Genomic DNA, 20,245 nt, shown 5'->3' on the forward strand with positions numbered 1-20,245 from the left:
ATTTCTCTCACTTGAAGTCAGTTCCTGTAGGTTTTTTCCTCAACACTTCAGTTAAGGCTCAGTCATACTTTTTATGCTGTCAATAAGTAAAGGACTGAGCTATTAGAAAAAATAAAATATATCTATTCAAGTAATTCTTAAATTGCCTTTTAAAAAGCCCCTTTTTCTTTTTAAATTTATTTTTATTGTAGTTTTTCCATTACCATTTAGTCCGCTTACGCTCCCTGCCCCCCATAATCACCACATTGTTGTCCGTGCCCATGAGTCCTCTTTCGTTTTTGCTCAACCTCTCCACCGGCTAAGCCCACCCCCCATCAATCAGAGCTGTCATCCTGTTCTATGAGTCTGTCCCTATTGTGCTTGTTAGTTCAGTTTCCTCATTAGATTCCACATATGAGTGAAATCACATGGTATTTGTCTTTCTCTGACTGGCTGATTTCACTTAGCATAATGTCCTCCAGGTCCATCCATAAGGTTGCAAAAGATAAAATTTTCTTTCATTACAACTGAGTGGCATTCCATTGTATAAATGTGTCATAGTTATTTTATCCACTCATCTACCGGTGGAATTTGGGCTGCTTCCAAATGTTGGCTGTTGTAAATAATGCTGCAATGAACGTAGGCATGCTTATATTCTTTTGAATTTGTGTTTCACATTTTTCTAAAAAGGATTTAACTTCTTAATGTAAACCTTGAAATTTTCTTTTTGACAGTTCATTTGGGAAACACAATAACTAAGAGGAGAGCCTGTTTTTGTTGAAATCATGAGCTTTTTTCTTTTTGACTTAGTGATAAATCATTTATTCTTCTGATTTATAAGCATATTTTACATATACTGATTAATACATCAAATGTATAATGTGGGAGCTCCCTTAAGAATGCTAAGACCACATATGTTAAACTCAGCTACACATTATATTTGGGCTATTAGACAAATGTCACTTTAATACAATACATACATATTATACTTTTTTTTTTTTTTTACTGACAGAAGAACATGCCTTTCAAAAATATTTTATTGGATGAAACTTTCTTATTCTCATGAAAATTTTGGTTCTTGAATACAATTTATTATGCCTTTTAAAATTGTTTGATAAAAGCATTGGTACATTATAAATACCTGTAAAGAAAATATAGTTTAAAATTTTAAGGGAAACATTATATAATTTTTCTCTTTTACATTTTCACAAAAATTCACACAGGCACTAAGAAAGACTGACAAAAATATTTTTTTGTCTGAACAATATACTCCAAGGTTGGAAACATTCAAACGTGACTTTATTTAAATATTAAAGCTTCTCTAGAGTGAACCTTTGGCTACCATCCAATGAGCTGTTTGGGGTTTTAACCAGGAAAAGATACTGAAAAAGAAAGCTTCAGACAATTAGCAGTAGGTTAAGAATGAGGAAAAGATGAGTTTTCATTTATTATTTTTTATTGGGCTCTCTAGGCTTTAGCTTCTTTTTAGTTGAAAAATTGTCTCATAACTCCCTGGTCCTTTTCAGCTTTAACATTTTTGATGTGCCGCAATTTTCAAAATTCTATCTCATACTCCGTACCAAACAGCATGGGAAGCTTCCAAGAACAATGTGATGCTACAGTTCTTTTAGGAGGACATTCTGGAAGCTTCATGGGAATTGCTCTGGAATAACCCTTATTCTGCACAAATTCATATGGTAGAATAGGGGGTGAAATTTCATCTTACTAACCACATTTCAGACCAAAGCAAGTGACAGACTCTAGTGTTCTCTTCTTAGTCTAGTTGGTATGTAGCCTGATAAAGTTGAGTCTTCATGGAAGAATTGCAAACAGCACATCTACTAGGAAAATGCCACTGCAGGTGACTAGAGCTTTGGTGAGCACAGAGAGAGAGTGGGCAGCTAGTGGGTTGGCAGTAATGAATTAGAAGAAATGGGCAACCAGGGATGGTGAGATTAAATGGACATGTCAAACTAGGTATCAGAGGTACTTTCAGGAGATTAAAATACCATTTGGGGGGCTGATAAATTAGTTAAGCCATGGAAAATTCTCATAATTATTATCACTCAGATCCTGTCTGAAAGAAATTGAAGATTTTTTAAAGTGCATTTACACTTCGAACATGTTCATTTAGTGCAACAGCAGGCAACATAAAATGTCTGTTGAGTGCTCACCAGGGAGGTGGCTGCCATAGCAGCAGGGAGCTGAGCACATTGGGGACTGGGCATTCAAGTCTAGTTGGGCAGCTGCTACTTAGCTCTAAGCAACTGTTGCCACCAGGGAAGATGGGCCTGTGAATCCAATTTTATGTAAAATCACATATTTTCAATAATCCCTTTTTTAATCACTTAAAAAACATTTTACATGCCAGACAAAATCTACCTGAAGAACAAATGTGGCCTGTGGGCTGCCAATTCGTGTCCTCTGAGTCAAAACTTGAAAGCAATTTGACGAGAATTTGGATACTATTCAGCTGTAAGGTTGGGGAGCAGCCTTTAGTGTCAAGGAATGATCACGTAGTTTCAAAGATCCTGAAAGACCTATGCTAATGCATACGATTTTAAAAGCAAAGACCACTTCCTATTGGCTCTTCCCATATGAATAGTTTCCTGTTAATTAGCTTGGTTCTCTGTGTTATGAGTGGCTTTCTGTTATTATGGCTAAAAAAAAATTATGGCTAGGAATTAGCCAAGTCCCGAGTGTAAGTTTGTTCTAAGAATGTAGTGTAAATTAATTCTCTCGGTATTAATAGTTTGTGGCTAAGACAAGTGAGGAGAACCTTGAGGAGGGGAAAGAGGCAGACCAGAGCACAGAGGGTGAGCCGCAGACCCCGTCAGGCCCATGGCGGCCTGCCGGGTGGCTCGCCAGGCAAAGGCTGTTCCAACACCACTCTAACCAGGTAACGCAGACTCTGATGCCTGGTTATGGAGCTAAGTAACCCAGCTCCCCCTCCCCGACAAATGACCATAGGGTCATGCCCTGAATAAGTAGTACTTTGGAATAGAAAATGTAGGGTCCAGGTCTGATTGTAAACTCTTTCATCACAGCCTTTCCAAAGCCTCTGTGGCATCAGAATTCAAAGAATCACAGGGCAAAGACAGAGGACAGCTACCAGAACATGTTCCTTACTTTTGTTCCTTGAAGATTACTTTTTAAATTAATCTATTGCCAAGATTAAGACTTTTCTTTTGAGAGATGAAATGGGAGGGTCCAAGAAGGTGGTCTAATGTGGTTTGAGGACCATGTGTGAACTGTGTCTCTATAAAGAACACACACTTTACTTGCGTCAGCAGAGAAGAGATGCTTTGAAAGAGCTGTGATCCATTCAGGAAGCTGGATTTACTATGTGAGCTCATCTCTTTCAAATGGCCAGTTTGGGGAGAAAAAGGAAAAGTATCACCAAGGATATTATATAAGCATAAGAATCAATGACAAAAACAACTACTTCAGGCACAGGCAAAATCTAAGGGGAAGAAGCATGAATATTTCCAACTCAGGACCACAGACTTATTTTAATTTTCCTCCTTCATAATGTCCACCAGAGCTTGCAGCAGGCGGTCATCTCTGTGCTTATAAGGTTTGGTGTTATAGAAAACATCGACGTAGTCGTTATATAGACTGTCCTCAGTGTCTCTAAGCTGGGAAGGTTTGTTCAGCTTTTCCAGGGCTTCGTAGAAATTTTCATAAGGGATGTTGACCTTTGCACTTGGAGACTTTGTTGGTGATTGCTTTAGTGGTGAGTTTTTGCTGAAAGCACTTTGTAGGAGTCGCAGCATGGCCTGGGAGGAGGCACCCTCTACCAGCTCATCCCTTCTGTTTCCCACACCACTGCTGCTGCCGATTTTTGCAGTCAGGGCGGTTTCCTTCAGGTTCTTTTCCATGGGCTGCTCCTAAAACACAGAAATGCACCATCAAAGGGAAGAAGGCTCATTTTCAGTGCTGGGCAGGCTGGCTGCAGCAGCTGCCCCTGCTGCTCCTGGAGAGGCGGTCGAGGGGCAGAAAGAGTATGAGGCTTAGGGTCACACTAACTCAGGTACCCAGGGCACTTTCTAAATTGTCTTTAACCTCACTTGTAAAGTGGGAATAAGAATGCCTCTATTTCTGGTGGATTTGAAGACTAAACTTAGGTTATTAAGTGCTCATACTTACTGGTATCGAGTTCAAGTTAGGGAATTTAATAACTTTGAATTGATTAGTTTTAATTTCTAAATTCTAGATAGATAAATAAATAAATAAATAAAACAGTACAGTTTCATCGTATAGAAAATAAACAACTTACCACACCCACTCCCTTTCTTCCTTATTCATGTTTAACTCACTCTCTGCTGAAAAGTTAGGGGCAGCTTCACTCACCACACTGTCAATTTACAGTTCAAAAAAAAAGCATGCCAAGAAGAATGTAGCCACACAGACCTCCCCTGACTCTGCCATCTTCTCCACCCCTCTTCTGTCATTCTGCACGGTGTTGTAAGAGGTGTACACACGAGGCTGCTTCATGTGCTCTGGCTGAGAGGAGGTCCCGTGCAATATCAGCTTCCAGCTCACAATTCTTCCCTCATTTTGCATTCTCCCAGACTGGCGGATAAGCATACGTAACTTTAGTGTGTGTTCCGAGTAACATAAAACAAGCTCCTTCAAAATATCTATAAAGGATTTTAGAGTTAAAATCTAATTTAAAATGTTTGTGTATTACATGTGTAGAGCTCTGTGCAAAAAGAAATAAATCACCGGGGAGGGGATAAGTGGTGATGGAAGGAGACTTGACTTGGGGTGGTGAACACACCATACAACATACAGATGATGTGTTATAGAATTGTACACCTGAAACCTACGTAATTATATTAAGAACGTCACCCCAATAAGACAAAAGAAAAAATTTAAGGAGAAAAAAAGATCCCTGACTCAGTGGCTCAGTTGGTTGATGTGTCATTTCACACACCAAAAGGTTGTGGGTTCAATCCCTGGTCGGGGCACATGCCTAGGTTGCAGGTTCCATCCCCATTTGGGGCGTGTACAGGAGGGAACCGATTGATGTTTCTCTCTCACCTGTCTCTAAAATCAATAAACATACACTCAGAAGAGGATTTTCAAAAAAAGATAACAAAAAAAATGGAAAATAATCACTGGATTTACTCCTGGAATGGAAATTGACAGTTTACAGGCTTGAGGATCCAAAAACCAACTAGTTTATTTAATTTGCTTCATTTAATTAAAAAAGCAGAACTCTCATGGGCAGGGGAGGCTGTGTCAGGGGAGAACAATGGGGAGAACAGGGACAACTGTATCTGAACAACAATACAAATTTTTTAAATTTAAACATTAAAGCACAACTATATTAACCTCCTTTTTTAAAAAACCTCCTTTTTAAAAAAGGATTTTATTTATTTATTTTTAGAGAGAGGGGAAAGAAGAGAGACAGAGAGGGAGAGAAACATCACTGTGTGGTTGCCTCTCACATGCCTGCTGGGGACCTGACCCACAAAACAGCCATGTGCCCTGACTGGGAATCGAATCAGTGACCCTCTGGTTCGCAGGCTGGCACTCCATCCACTGAGCCACACCAGCCAGGGCTAACCTCCTTTTCTGTATGAGATGTGCTCTTAAAAAGTTGACTGTACCTTCTATGAACAGAATTATATTTACCAATTACCAACTTGTAGAAACATTTCATTAGGGAAAAAAGTCAGCCTCTACAGAGTATTACCAATAGCCTTCAGCATTAATCAGCCCTTAAAAATGACCTTATGGGAACAGTAATAGTTTTCAGAGGCTCAAATGCTATGTTAAAAGTAATATGCTGAGATCTAAAATATCTAAAAAAACATTTAAAAGTATAGAGTCAAATTCGGCAGACTTCTCTTGGTCAGTAGGCTTTCCTAGTTTCCTGGTGGTGAAACTGAGTTAGAATGGCGGCCGTGTGCAGGAACAGGCCCGCCCACCCACGAATAACACTTTCTCATTCTCGCTATGAGAGCGGGAATGTTTACCACTTCCATTTCTAAATTACAATTTTAACTGTCTTTAGGAGAAAGCAAGTCTCAGGGAAAAAAGTAACAATAACTATAAGATTTGTATTAATTTAATTGATATCTTCAGGAATTTAAAATCATCTCTTTTTAAAAAGTTACTTAAACATTGAGATCTGGGGCTTCTGATACTTATAGCACATCTCAGGAGAATGCAAACCAAAAAACTCTTTTATTTATATGCTCACCTATAGAAAATGCTGGGGAAAGGATGCAAAAATAAATAATTCAGCTGTATAAGTATTTGGCTTTTTGCTCAGGCACTCCTTGCTTTATTTTGGGGACTGTATGTTATAACTATAGAGTGTTAGTAAACAGAGTGAAAGAGAAATGTTTTTTACTTTGTTTCATAACTGAAGAAAAACAAGACAAAGTTATGTTAAATAAACTGGTTGTCTAATAAGTAAGCTACTTCTAAACAGCCACCACAGTAAGTATCTGTAAGAGTTCCCTCGTGTGACTCCAGTGGAGTGTCATGAGCAGAACCAGTCTAGCATTGAACTGTGTTTGAGAATACAGCTCATCCTGGTGCGTAGGTCGTGTGGTGGGCTACGTTCTAACGTGGGAACACTGGGATCTGTCCCCCAGCCTGTCACATTGTAGACTGGGGTATCTTCTCTTCCTTCTTCTGTCCCTAGTGCCTAATCTTTTTTTTTTTTTTTAATCTACGTAGCCAAGTAGGCAGGACTTAAAACACTACATCTTTTTCTTACTTCAACTACGGGGTAGTCAAAGTTCCTTGGAGGCCTTATTAATGATAACCCCAACCTTAAAACTCCTTCAAAGTGTTTAAGCTTGTGATTCTATAGCCTTTTCTTCTTCCTTACCATGTCTGCAATTCGCAAAGTCCAGGTGCCTATTGGATTCTCTCCCCACGTGTGAACAGACATGAAGTCCCAATTTTTAAAGCCATTAGGAGAAGTATCCCGCTCTCTTTCAGCCAACAGAACAGTGTTGGTTCCTATTTTCATACAAAAAACACAAGTTAATAAATGTTCTAACAGTTCTGATAGCATACACGCTAGCATCTGATAACTGAAAATGACAGCTGGGAGAGATTAGCCCTCCAAATTTTCCTGTTGAGCATAAGACCAGGAAAGAGACATTCACAAGAAAAAAAGTGTTTTTGTCTTTAGGACTTTGCACCTTATCTGGCATATGTTCTCAATAATGTGGAAAAATAAATAATGAATGACTATATTAAAGTTTATTTGCATAAGGATAACTCAAAACCACATCTACAAAGTATTGTACATTAAATAAGAGAGTCAAAGACCTAAAATACATTTTAATGCAACTATCATTTTAAAATTTAAGAGGAAATTTTGAAAATTAATAGGTAACTGCATCTATAATCTTGTGTATACATAAAAATAAAACTATATTAATTTAATAGTCTTTTATCAAATAAAACTAGTTTTCAAATTAAAATGTTTTGTAGATCAATAAATACTATTTCTAAGTGAAAGAGTCAAATGAAAAGGCCATCAGTGAAAAAGCATTACACCAATATTTCAGGCCAATTCCAAGATATCTGGAAAGTGTAACTCCAAAATTAACAGAACCTACTCCAAGTCTCTAAGAAGTTCATATCCAAAAAAATTATAGAGATAGCCCATCTTTCCTCACATATCACCTATAGACATTGAATTTAGTCAGAGATCGAATCCTACCAAAACATAAAAGTGTTGGGATAGTTTCTCCTGCCTGGATTGTGGTTTGTGTTCACAAGCTCTTTTCCATCCAAGATCTCATTGGAATTAATACCCTCTCAGGAAAAGTGAATGCCCCAAAAATCATATTGTATGGCCTGAATCACATCATTATGGAAAATTTGTTAGTCTTCTCAACCCTATTTCATGGATCAGAATTCTCAGTTTTTCAGCTGATTCCTTGGATGTGTCTGATGTACCGGCCAGCTTAATTAATTAATTATCAGAGTAATTATCACTAACATGTTATCTGAGAAAAAAAGAATGACAGATCAGTGACCTAGGAAAATGAATACAATTTTAAAATGAGTATTAAGGTATTAATTAAACTCCAGAAAGGCTTATTAATTAAAGATATTATTTGAATATACCTCACTCTTTGCTTATCTAAGGACCAGTGGGAATGAGCAGGGCAGAATATATATATAGTGCTTTTTGTTTATTTATTTATATATATATATATAGTTTATATATATAGTGCTTTTTGTTTATATATATGTTTATATATTATATATATTTATATTTGTTTATAAATAAATATATATATAAATATATTTAATCCTCACCTGAAAACATGTTTTTATTAATTTTATAGAGAGGATAAGAAAGAGGGAAATACTGATGTGAAAGAGAAACATTGATCAGTTGCCTTCTATACACGCACCAACCAGGGGTTGAACCAGCAACCTAGGTATGTACCCTGTCCAGGAATCAAACCCACAACCTTTTGGTGAAAGGGATGATGCCCCAAACAAGTGAGCCACTCAGCCAGGGCATCAGCAGCAGCATATTTTTTAAGATCTGAAAATATCTACTGGGAGACAGTTCTATACAGAAACAAACTCATTCATCTGAAATAATTTAGTTTATAGTTAAAAAGTTACACATATGGTTTAAAAGAAATTTTTGAAGATTTAAAAATCTTTACCAGCAGCAGAGGTGAGCGTGACATGAAGGTCTCCTCTTCGAGAATATTCAATTGTTGCTTCAAATTGTACATGTTCCAGGGACTTGATAGCATTTTCCTGTCCTTCACAAGCTCTTGTTGGAATCTCAATGATAACTTCTCCATTAGCTTTCAGGGCTCTAAGTATATTAATGAATCATCACTGAATAAAGTACATCTCTTCTTTTTTGTATTTTATGCAAATGTATAAACATCAGCCTTGTCTAGATCTCAACTAAGCTTGATGTTTCTCCCTATTATGAGTAGTACCCAGTTCAGGACTATAAATGCATTTTAATGCATAGAAGATATAAGGTTTTTAAAGAAATAGAAAAAAACCCCAGTAATTCTACAGTTTTTATGGAAACACAAAAGATCACAAATAAGTAAACCAATCCTGAGAAAGAAGAACAAAACTGAAGGCATCATACTTCCTAATTTCAAAATACATTAGAAAGCTACAATAATCAAAACCGCATGGTACTGGAAAAAATCCGAGACATACAGGCTAGTGGAACAGAATACAGTTCTGTTAAGTGTACTTACCACAATTAAATAAAAAGAAAATGATAAGGAATAGAGATACTTGAAAAAAATGCTCTTTACTATGGAATAAAATTCAGGTAGTTTTGCCTTGGATCTATCAAAAAATAGTTTATTATTGCAATAGACCCTCTTAAAATATATATTTTTAAAGACGATTTTATCTTCCTAATGCATGTCCCCCATGCCTCCCATCCTTGGGTATTTTGTGTGAGTGGGTCTTCAATATAATCATGGTTGTCATGACAGAACCAACAAAACAGACATAGCATATTTTACTTTGTGGCCAGATGTGTTGGGGCAGATGTGGTCTATGTAAAAGCAGTATGATAAAGGTTCCTTCATGGGAGAAAAGTCATTATTCACCTTGCACTGTGGCATGAAGTGAGGCTCTTGAGTTTTGGATAATACTGGCTGTCAAGCATTGTATTTTATCAATTCTAAGATGCATATTTAAACATTTTAACATCTCTGAATCTGGTATAAATCTTAAAGTTGGTGATAGTTTAATTAGCAATGATTATTCTTAGTGCTATATAAAACAATGGTCACCTTAAACTTAATGTTTAAGATAGTAAATGTTGGATAGTAAATTGTCTACGAGAGGAAAATGCAAATATGCCAGTGTGATTTGCAGATCTTTGATCTCAATATTCCCCCTGAACCCACAGGGAACACTAGCAAATGCTACCTCCATCTACTTCAGAAAGGTAGGTGAATAAAAAATCAGGCAAAATGGCAAACATTATAGCAAATAACGCCATGGGAACGCTTCTTGTCCAAAATTCCTGAGACACTTACCTGGGCTCAAAGTCATTATCTTTTACAACACACTGTTTCTTCTCAGGCACACTGTTCCAGGTTCTCGGATCAGCTAAGTCCACCAGAGCTTTGGCATTTAGCAGCCCAAATCCAAATCGACTGTTCACCATCAAGCCTGCTCCATTCTTTTTCCATCCAGGGTTATTAGCCAGTGGGTCATACTCAGAGGTCCAGACAACCAAGTGCTGCATATCTCTCCAGGTGAGATTTGGGCTGGATAGAAAGTGACCCAAAATATCTTTCAGTGACCAAATGAAGTTTCCTTGTAAAAGCAAGTGCTAAAAACAAGCATCTCCATTTGGAAATTATGAAGTACCTTTTGCAACTGTACTTGTGTAATTCTATTTTGTGTTACTATTTGTATGTCTTTTCATTCAATTCAAAATATGGTATGGAAAACTTTTCCCCATACCATGTAAGTTAAGTTCTTACTGTGGGTGAAATTTTGTGTTCAGCATTGTAGAAATGCAGGACTTGACTCATGACTTCTAATTAGTTAAAGTTAACTGGAGCAAAACTTTAAAATGAAAGCACTTCTGAGACAGGCTAGTAAGCCACGACAAGTGGAATAGGGAAACTAAGACATAGCTGATCACACTGGCCAAGCAATTTACAGCCAGATGCAAAAGTTCACCTCCCCAGAGATAGCATCTAGGCCTCAGTTGTATTTTAGCTGCAGGCCCAGAAAAGCAGCAAAACCTGGTGCTGCCAGGACCAGCTGCAATGACAAAGATCCTCTTCCCTGGCACTGACCAATCAGTGGAGACTGTGGCCCTGAAAGGGCACACCTGAAGAACTGAGGAATATTCTACTGAAGCCTTCCCCTGAGACCTCTTCTAAGATTCTCACCTACAAGATAAAAATCAAAACTGAAGATGAAGGACCCTGGACATGCTCTCCCTCTGGGGAGTAGCCTGCACCGGTCCCTTCCCCTCTCCTTCCTCCTCTCCTTCCTCCTCTCCTTCCCCCGCAGGCACACATCTAAACTCTAAGGGTCCCCACCAGACTGAAGCCAGGGGAGTAATGGGCAGTGACAGCTTGTCCCAGGCTAATTCCGTGAACTTGTCTCCAAGGTTCCCTTTCCTCTGACTTCCCAGTGAGCTAAGGCAGCCCAGCCGAGGCTCTCCTGTTGATTCTTCCATGCTAGGGCCTTCCTTGTTTCACTGTCTGCAACTTCAGTAAATGTACTCTTACGGTCGGTCACCTGGTCTTGCACTGTGAATTTTTTCTGTCATGATGTCAAGAACCCAAACACTTCTGGCTGGCCCTGGGCAGACACACTCAAGACCAGGTGTCCTGTCTGGTAACACTTCTTTTGTGTTTCCTAGTCCTCAGCTGTAGGCTTTAATTTCCTTCTTAAGAAGACTCAGATTTAAAGACACAGGCGGCTTCCTACTCAAATACTTTTTGTCTTTTTTCTTCATGTATCAAAAGTGTCAAGAAACTCTTAGCTGCTTGAGATCACTCTTGCAAGGCACTATGCTTAATACTAGAAGTATATTTGAGGAGGTGTTCATTGTTTTTAAGAAGCTTACAATCCAGTAAAAGAACTAAGTTTTTTTTTGTAATTATAATATAGCTATTGAATGCTGTGTTTACTGCATAATGCATTGCAGAAGTTTAGAGGAGAGAGAATTCTTTTGGGATAGGAAGATCTGGGGAGGCTATGCTGGAAGGAAATAGTTGAGCTGAACTTTGAAAAGTGGGTAGAATTCCACCACTTTGGCAAGTGGTGGAATGAGAGGAAAGAGGGTGAGGCGACAGAGCAAAACCTGTGAGTGGGGGGAAGTCCAGGACGGGGCCCAAGTACAGTGGGTAGTCTGGTTTGCTGGAGCAGGAAGAGGAGATGAGGAGTAAGGGCCCAGACAGTGGGGGCCTTGACTGCCATGAAAGGGGCTCATACTTTATCATTTGGCCAATGGGGAATGATCGAGAAATTTTGGGCAAGGAAATGGTATAATCAGAAGTCTTAATAAAATTAATTTAACAGCAATATAAAGATAAACCAGAGGTGCATAGGATTCTTGGATCTATTACAGTGTATATGAAACCTTTCCTGATGACCCTATTTAAAATTTCCATTCTTCCCACATGCTCCTGATACTGCCATACTTTTTTTTTTAGATAGCATTTATCACCTTCGAACGTACAGGGCAATTCATTTGTTTTGTATATTATTAGTGTCTGTCTCCCTGCTAGAGTTAGGCATGAGAAGGGCTAAGATTTTAATCAATCTTTTTGTCTGATGTGTGCCTAGCACTCGGAAGAATTCCAGGCACAGAGTATCCACTGAGTAAATATTGGTTGGCTGAATGATTGAATGTGACTATGTGTTAATGAGCCCCAGATATAATTTTAAAACTTACTGTTATTAGTCATTAGAATTATTCAAGATCTCAAGCTTTCCCTCATCTTTGAGATCTGCACTGTTTCTATTAAGCCAATGAAACATAATTTAATAAATAAATGTCCGAGTCTTTAGTCCTCAAGGTTTCTATCTTATCACTAGGTTGTGAAGCAACCCTTAAGGGAATATGGCTCAATTTACTATTTTCTCCCTAGAGCAGTAATACATTGGTTAAGTCGCCCCCTGGTATGCACTGCAAAGGCTACCTGGCAGGCCTCACAGGGAAGCTCCCTCCGCACACCAGCCCAGGTACACAGCCTACCTCGAGGGAGTTGCCGTCAAGGACTCAGCCCCCTTCCTTGGCCAAGCTTTCCCCATATGTACATTTCTAGCCCCTCACACCCTCATTCTTAGGTCTCCTTATCTGAGGTCTTGGGCAGCAACCTGCTCTGGTGAGGCCTCCTTGTGGGGGGGAGTGGGAGAAACCTTGAGGACATTTTCCCTGCTCTGACCACCCAGTACTTCTCCACTCCCAGCCTTCCTCCAGGCCCCACCCACCCCAGAGTCCATAAAACTGCCAGAGCCTTTTGTTGGGGCTCCCTCAACAATGAGAAGATGCCCATGAACGTAGTGCTCCACTCAACACTCGACTGGTACACTATTCCTTGGGGGGGAAATGGATCGGGGGAGTCAGGAGTTCCTCTTGTTTTAGACTCTGGCTTATACCATCACAGTAAGCGATTAAAGGCTTAACTCTTTCATTTTTGGTTTGTTGCTTTAATCGGCTATTGTGACACCTAGTAGCTCAGTAGACTCTCAGCTCAGCTGAGCTTCTGAAGAACACACCACCCAGAGAGTGACTGATGGAGGCTTTGGATTGAAGGGTCAGCAATTCCCACAGGGCCCAGACTGTACCATAATCACCTGGTACACCAGTAAATACTGATAATTCCTGAGTCCCATCCTAAACATACAGAATCAAAATATCTGAAGGTAGGGCATGGTTTTACATTTATATTTGAAAAAGCTGTCTGGCCAGTTTTATGTTACAGCTAAAACAAGAATTGGAAGAAAGAATACAAGCATATCACTAAGACGGTTAGAAATCAACTCAAATCCTGGAGGTCAGAATAGAGAGTAATAAAAAGCATATTAAATTATATTCTACTACCAAAGACCTGTGTGACCTTAAGCAAGTCACTTCATCTCCCTGGCCTGAGTTGACTTGTTTATAAGAATAGAGGGATGAGTATAATGTCTGGAATTCCTTACTATTCAGACTCCTATCTGCCCAATATTGTAAATACCTCACTACAGATCTTGTCTCCACACTGGCCATCTTACCACATTCAGAAATAATTAACTAGCACAGCAGAAATGGCTATTTTCTTAATGTAGAAATAAGTTCTAAACTATAAAATACTTTACTGAAATTCTTGCATCCTTCTGGTCTCTTAAAGGGTGTTTTAGGCACAAGCCTCTTAACAAGGTGGTCGATGGGCAACATGCCACTTTCCTAGGTGGACCGTCAGTGTGAGCAGGTGTATAGAGGCTGGACAAGGAAGTGCACTGAGAAGGCATAAGGCAGGGTGTTGGTAATAAAACACAAGGCCTAGACTTCCTCTATTTCTATAGCAGAGCATTTGTTTTACACTTAATCGCATATCTTATTGTTTTTAATGTTACTTTACCTATTCTATGCAAAATATTCAAGGGGGCATCATTGCCATGCAATTTGGAAAATTAAGCCCATTTTCCTAACAGCTACTGTTCATTTGTATGATTGAATTTCATAAATAGAAAGGAGCCGCTAATAATAGTACATCTCATTGCTGACAGCCTCCCTTTGTTAATTAGCGCTCACAGCATCCACAATAATTAAAATTTTTAAAGCTGCATTAGGTTGCTAATCAAGGATATGTTTATAGAAAATAAGGACTGTGGAATTAAACACTGAAATTAAGCATTGCTTCTAATTAGAGAGCATAGGTAAAGTAACCTGGAAACAAAATTATAAAATGAGAGAGTCTTACAGGTTACCTGGTTCAGCGTCTAATCACACCTATGTAAGCCTTGTATGTTGAAGATTTTCTAACCTGAACACTCTCCAACATTTCACAACCCACTAAGCCAGTGGTTTCTTTGATGTAATTTATCCAAAGGTTTCATGCATCATTGAAAGTTTATTTTCCTTTCTCCAGCCTTTACTGAAAACAGAAAATTGGTTCACCTGTTTATTTAATACCCCCAAAGATATAAAGGGATTCAATGTTTCACTATAGAATTTGTGCTCCCTATTAAAAATTATTCTGATCCTTTGCTATCTCCACAGAAGACTGAGATTATTGTCTGCCATCTTTTTTATGCATACTCACTGCATAATAATAATGTGCCATAGGCATTTATCCAAGGAATTTCTGTCTTTTTAATGCCTATTAAGTACCTGAATGGGCATCTTCATAATTACAGCTATATGAGGTAGAGGAAAAAACAGTTGTAAATTAACTCTTTGTAGAACTCTTCCTCTAAATTTGATTGAGGTAACTACCAGCATGCAAACTGCCTAACATACATGTTTAAAATGGGGATTCCTGGGCCAAATATCAGAAAATTCTGAATCTGAGTTGATAACAGTGAGGCCTGAGAATCGACTCACTACATAAACTCCTAAGGTGGCTATTATGCATGTTGGTGTTTGGGAAAGTGTTACAGGGAAGAAAGTTCCCCTCTCCATATTTGAGCCAGAGACCATTCTTTCTCTTTCCTTCTCCACTTCCCATCCCCTAGTGCTCCAGCTAAGGCATAACTGATGCAACATAGTAAGAGTAGTTTGCTTGTGACAAGATGTCTTTTATGAGGAACTCATAAACACAGGAGCATTATGAGGTTCCTTTATCAGTCTCCGTCTTTTTAACTCCCCTTTGTCTGAGAGGATGATGGGCTTCCATTCAACATCTTCACTCCGTCAGGCCCCACAGGAGGTAGCACAGTGTATAGTTGCTGATAGCGCAGGCTTTGGTGTCAGACACACCAGAGTTTGAATCTCTCTGTGGGATGCTGGTTACATTTCTCAACCTCTCTAAGCCTCAGTTTCTTTGTTGATAAAATGAAACTAACAATTCCCATGCCACAAAGATGTTGTAAGGATTAAAATCAGCATTGCATATAAAGAAGTTAGCACAGTGTCTGGTCCATGGTAAGAACCTGATAAATACTGAGTATTATTATTCCCAATACATTTAGCCCATAGTTTTACTCCTGGTTCCACAGTTGTTCCTTGAGGACCATCACATAGTTACATGATTCTCCCAATCTTGGCTGACTAGGGAGACTGCTAGAAATTCTGGCCTTCAGATTTTATGAAGTAATTGTCTTGGTACATAGACAATTGAATATAGTTCAGAAAACTACCCATTTGGAAAAAGACATCTCAATAATCCCTCTGTACTTTGGCAGAATGTATATTTAAATGTTAAGATAGTTTATGTCAAGTATACCGATTTTTGAATCTAAATAAAAGGGATTAAATTCTTATTATGTGTACCAGGAAGATCACAAACTCTTAATGTCTCAAATTATGAACAGTGTGGGAATCTGACGGAACCTACAAACCGTTCCCCTGAAAAATGCCGTGCATACAACCACCAACAATTCTGCATCTAGTTCCAAAAAAGCTCATGGACCCCTGGAAACTCACCCACATATTTGCTAGCAATCCATGGAGCCCCTGCTTTAAAAATAGTCCATTAGAAATGAACTGCAATGAACAAGATTACATCATTCTTAGGTCACTTTTTCCTTGTACAAAAAAAGAAGTTTAAAATTTTACAGAGCAGATGTTAAGATTTTAAATTTTCAATTTTTATGTAAAACTAACATTACATCTTCTCACGTAGATGGGTGTTTCTACTGTACTGGTCATTGGACGAGGATGGGTCAGTTCTATTTCCATGTACCTTATACATGTTAGGTAGAAAAGACTTAATATTTTAGGGATGGTTTTCTTCTAATGGGTCCCTGGAGCTAACAGCTTACATCCTGAAATCATGAATATCGTAGGCCTGTTATACCACCTGGGTGTAATCACGTGCCCTCATAGGGCCTTATCTTTTCCATTCAGAACTGCTCACCACCAGCCTCAACAATACATGTTGGATGATCTATGTATGCTGATGCCTTGTATTTCAAGTTGGAGAATTTTATATAGGGAAAAGGTTTGAAACAAATCATCTGATCTGACCCCTTCACTTTATAGATGGTAAATTGAACCCTCACATGAGAATTAACTTGCCTAAGGTCACAAAGTAGTGGAGTGCCTAGAAAGTGAAGCTAGGTGTTCCTTGCACTTTTCGCTGCTTAGATGATTTTTTCTCAAATTAGGTTTGGATCTGCTAATGCCAGTCTTAGCTTGTGTTCATAGGCTTTGGCCTCTGTCCATCCCCTTCCTGTTACAAGTGAACTCAGATTCTAAACATAGCTCTTTTCTTGGTCCCAAGAGTTTTAAGTGTTCCTCTGTTTCTGATTGAGCTCTTCCCACATTTGCTGCTCCCTTACCAGACATCTTTCCAGCCCATTCAAAGATGTCGACTGTTAGTAAAAGCCTTGCTAGGCCTATCTTACTTAGCCACTGTGGCCATCTTCTAGCTGAGAAACCAGAAACGACCTCATAAGTCCGCAGGTAGTCCCGGAGCTCCTGGAGCTACTCTGGGTTCTCTTGGACAAAGACCGAGCAGCTTCCAGACTCTTCCAGCTGTGGCTGGTGTTCTTCTGTTCCTCCTCTGAACCTCATCTACTGAACACGACATGAGGGGACTGCTTTGTCTTCTCTGTAGAACATGAATGTTCTAGGCTAACCTCCTTATTAGGAATAGTAATAGTAACCTACAAGTTTAATCACTTCGCTTATCATGTAACCATATCACCTGCCTTGACATTTAAATATTTCTTACTATACAACATTAGAAACTAGAAATAAGGAAGAATGAAGAGTTGTGGATATACAGTGTGAGACAGCAGGATTTAGAAAAAATGTTGTTAAATTTCTCCGTTTTTGAAGATTTTTTAATTTCTTTTTAGAGAGAAGGGAAGGGAGGGAGCAAGATAGGGGGAGAAACATCGATTGGTTGCCTTCCCCGTGCCCCCAGTAGGGTACCTGGCCAGCAATCCAAGCATGTGCCCTGACCAGGAATCAAACCAGTGACCTTTTGGTTTGCAGGCCAGTATTCAGTCCACTGAGCCACACCAGCCAGGTATAAATCCCTTTTTAACATCATGCACTAAAGTGAATTCCAGGGGGATTAGGACTTAAATATGGCAAATGAATCATAATAAAAACCATATGCATAAATACTCATCTAGTTTTGGATTGTAAACATTTATCTGAGAGTAAAAACAAACAAAAAAACCTTAAAGAACAAAAATGACAAATATAACTGAATACATTAACTTCATCACATTAAAAATTACATATAAATAAAATTAAAAGGGAAGTGTCAAATTAACCAAGCATTACCAGCTTTTCTAAACTAAGGCCATAGAACAAAATCAAGGCCATAAATAAACAATCACAGATGATAAATGGCCAAAAGAATATAAAATATTGAGCTTCATTAGTAAAGACATAAAAGTGTGTAAAGATGAGATACCATTTGCTTGCATCAAAATAGCGAATACTTTAAAAGATAATAAAAATGCTTTAATAAGAGTTTAGGGAAATGGCACTTTCACACATATAATGCTCATGGAAATATAAAATGCTGTAGTCTTTCTAGACAGTAACTTGTCAGTATGTATCAAATCATTAAAACACATATGTCCTGTGACCCAGAAATTCCAACTGTAAGCGTTAATCCTGAGGAAATTATCAGAGACGACAACCAACATTTATGGACAAGGGTGTTTAAGCCTGATTAGGTAACTTTCATAAAATTTGCATTTATATAATAGAATAGTACAAAAAGATTAAAATCCTGTTCTTAATTCTCACGTCCTCATGAGAAGCTGACATGTTATATCAGTTTTAAGACTCAGTGTATATAACATGAAAAAAGAATGTTTTAGAAACTTGTCATTCCTAACGGTACCCACAAGGGATGATCTGGACAAAGTCCTTCCCTGGTGGGAATAAATGGAAGTGAGAAGGCTTTGCAGCTGAGTGAGAGGAGAATTGGGAGGAGAGCATCAGTTTTTGAAGGTCAAGAAACATCGATTGAAACATAAAAAGTGCTCTTAACATATTGTAGGGTAGATTAAAAATTACAAAGTAATGTATATATTGAGATCCCAATTTTGTAAGATACATGTGCATACTAAATTTATGTTGAGATGTTAACAGGAAGAGAGCTTATTTTTATTATTTCTTGTAGCTTTCTATTGTAACCATGCATTTAGAAAACAATATGTTATTAAAAAGAAGATGCAGCCTTAGTAATGGTGACTAGGTGCTTTCTGGGCCTTACTTTGCTTCCAGGGCCAGAGCGAAGATGCCAGCAGCCAGGGGTGCCGAGGCCGAGGTGCCTGTGTGGGTCTCCGTGCAGTCATTGTGCAGGTCGGCGCTAGTCTGGGTGGCATGAGGAAGGAGAGAAAGGCAGGACAAAGTGTAAGGAGTGTGAGTCCATCTCTGGGAGTGAACTGTACCTAGGCTGCACCTGCCGTGATCAGGAAGCTCAGCTGATTCGGCTCCCGACTTCCTCCTCTAAACCACAGATGGATGTTTGCCATCTGCTGATATTTTAGTTCACTCTCCTCTATATGCAACTTGTCTATAATTCTGGCATCAGGATGCCTTTTCGGGGGATGAAGTACTATCACTGTGAATATTTTCTCCTCTGAGATTCCCAAACGAAGTGCTGTCTGAAAATAAGGAACCATTTCAAAGTCATTGTGAATCATGCTGGCCAGTTAATCATCAGGTCCATTGTGTCTGGCCGGGCATATTTAGAAATTCTGCCTCATGCAAAATTCCCTTTTGCTTTCAGATTGACATTTGACTGCCTCTTCAGTGCAAGAATATTAAGCCATTCTGATTTTGGCCACTTGAACTACTTGTAAAAAATGTGTTTAGTGCGTAGTTTGCACTCACTGTTATAATTTGATGCCCATAAATTAGTGTCCACATTTGCACATTCATGAAAATGATGAGTTTTTCAAACAGAAAGTGTACTGCACTTCAGTCTGGGTCCAAGTTCTAACACTGCTGTTCACCAGGTGGGTCTCAAGGGCAAGTCACTTGGGTTCCCATTTGTAAAATGAGGCTGACCTTTCCCAACTCGTATTCTGAGGCTGGAATGAAATCCTGTCTGTGAAAGCATTTTTACGCACTATTATTGAATATAAAGAATTACCCAGGCTAATTATAGCTTAATTGAAGAGGTTGCCGAGATGAAGGGAGGAAACCAAGAAGACTTCCACTCATTCTGCCTTAAAGACCATAGTACTGGTGGTTGAACAACTGTTGGGCTAAAGGATTACTAACAAGACACCCACCCGGACTCTCCCACACTACAGTTTTTAGCTAGGCATTTCAATGTGTGGGAAGGAGGTGCAAAAAAATAATTTGTTATGTTATCACCTCCTTTGGCTTCCCACCTGGAGGTGCTGAATTTCTCAAGTCACAGTGGCTCCGCTCCTCGCTCCTCAGAGGGCTGCGGAAGCAAGGTTGCCCATTTTACCTGCTGACGCAAGTAAGCCCCCAGAGATAACTGTGCTGAGGAAGAGATTCGCGTATGGCAAAGGCTATGTTCTTGCCACTGTCTCAAATAGAATCTACCAGCTGTCTCTCCTGTGGCATATTTACCTAAGGAGGGAGGGATCTTTGCAAAGATGGAAATTAATTCTTTTTCCTCCTTCAGAGCAGAGTAGCTCAGATGAG

The 20,245-nt window shown here is 38.9% G+C and overlaps 1 protein-coding gene across 2 annotated transcripts in view; it reads right to left on the reverse strand.

Annotated features, from left to right (window-relative positions):
* Positions 1-814: 814 nt before the first annotated feature.
* PCSK1 (proprotein convertase subtilisin/kexin type 1) overlaps positions 815-20,245 on the reverse strand; it is a 42,560-nt gene continuing 23,129 nt past the window's right edge. The window contains exons 9-14 of one of the 2 annotated variants that reach the window (XM_037153854.2): positions 18,834-18,934; positions 10,008-10,241; positions 8,646-8,803; positions 6,833-6,966; positions 4,393-4,554; positions 815-3,869 (exon numbers count right to left, since the gene is read on the reverse strand). In XM_037153854.2, the coding sequence (XP_037009749.2) occupies positions 3,492-3,869; positions 4,393-4,554; positions 6,833-6,966; positions 8,646-8,803; positions 10,008-10,241; positions 18,834-18,934 (1,167 nt within the window). In that variant the 3' untranslated portion in view covers positions 815-3,491. The remainder of the gene's footprint in view (positions 3,870-4,392; positions 4,555-6,832; positions 6,967-8,645; positions 8,804-10,007; positions 10,242-18,833; positions 18,935-20,245) is intronic. The other variant, XM_037153855.2, reaches the window with a different exon arrangement.

The sequence above is a fragment of the Artibeus jamaicensis genome, unplaced genomic scaffold (genome assembly GCF_021234435.1).
Source record: "Artibeus jamaicensis isolate MK-2021 breed Jamaican fruit bat unplaced genomic scaffold, CSHL_Jam_final contig_3214, whole genome shotgun sequence".
Classification (NCBI taxonomy): Eukaryota; Metazoa; Chordata; class Mammalia; order Chiroptera; family Phyllostomidae; genus Artibeus; species Artibeus jamaicensis.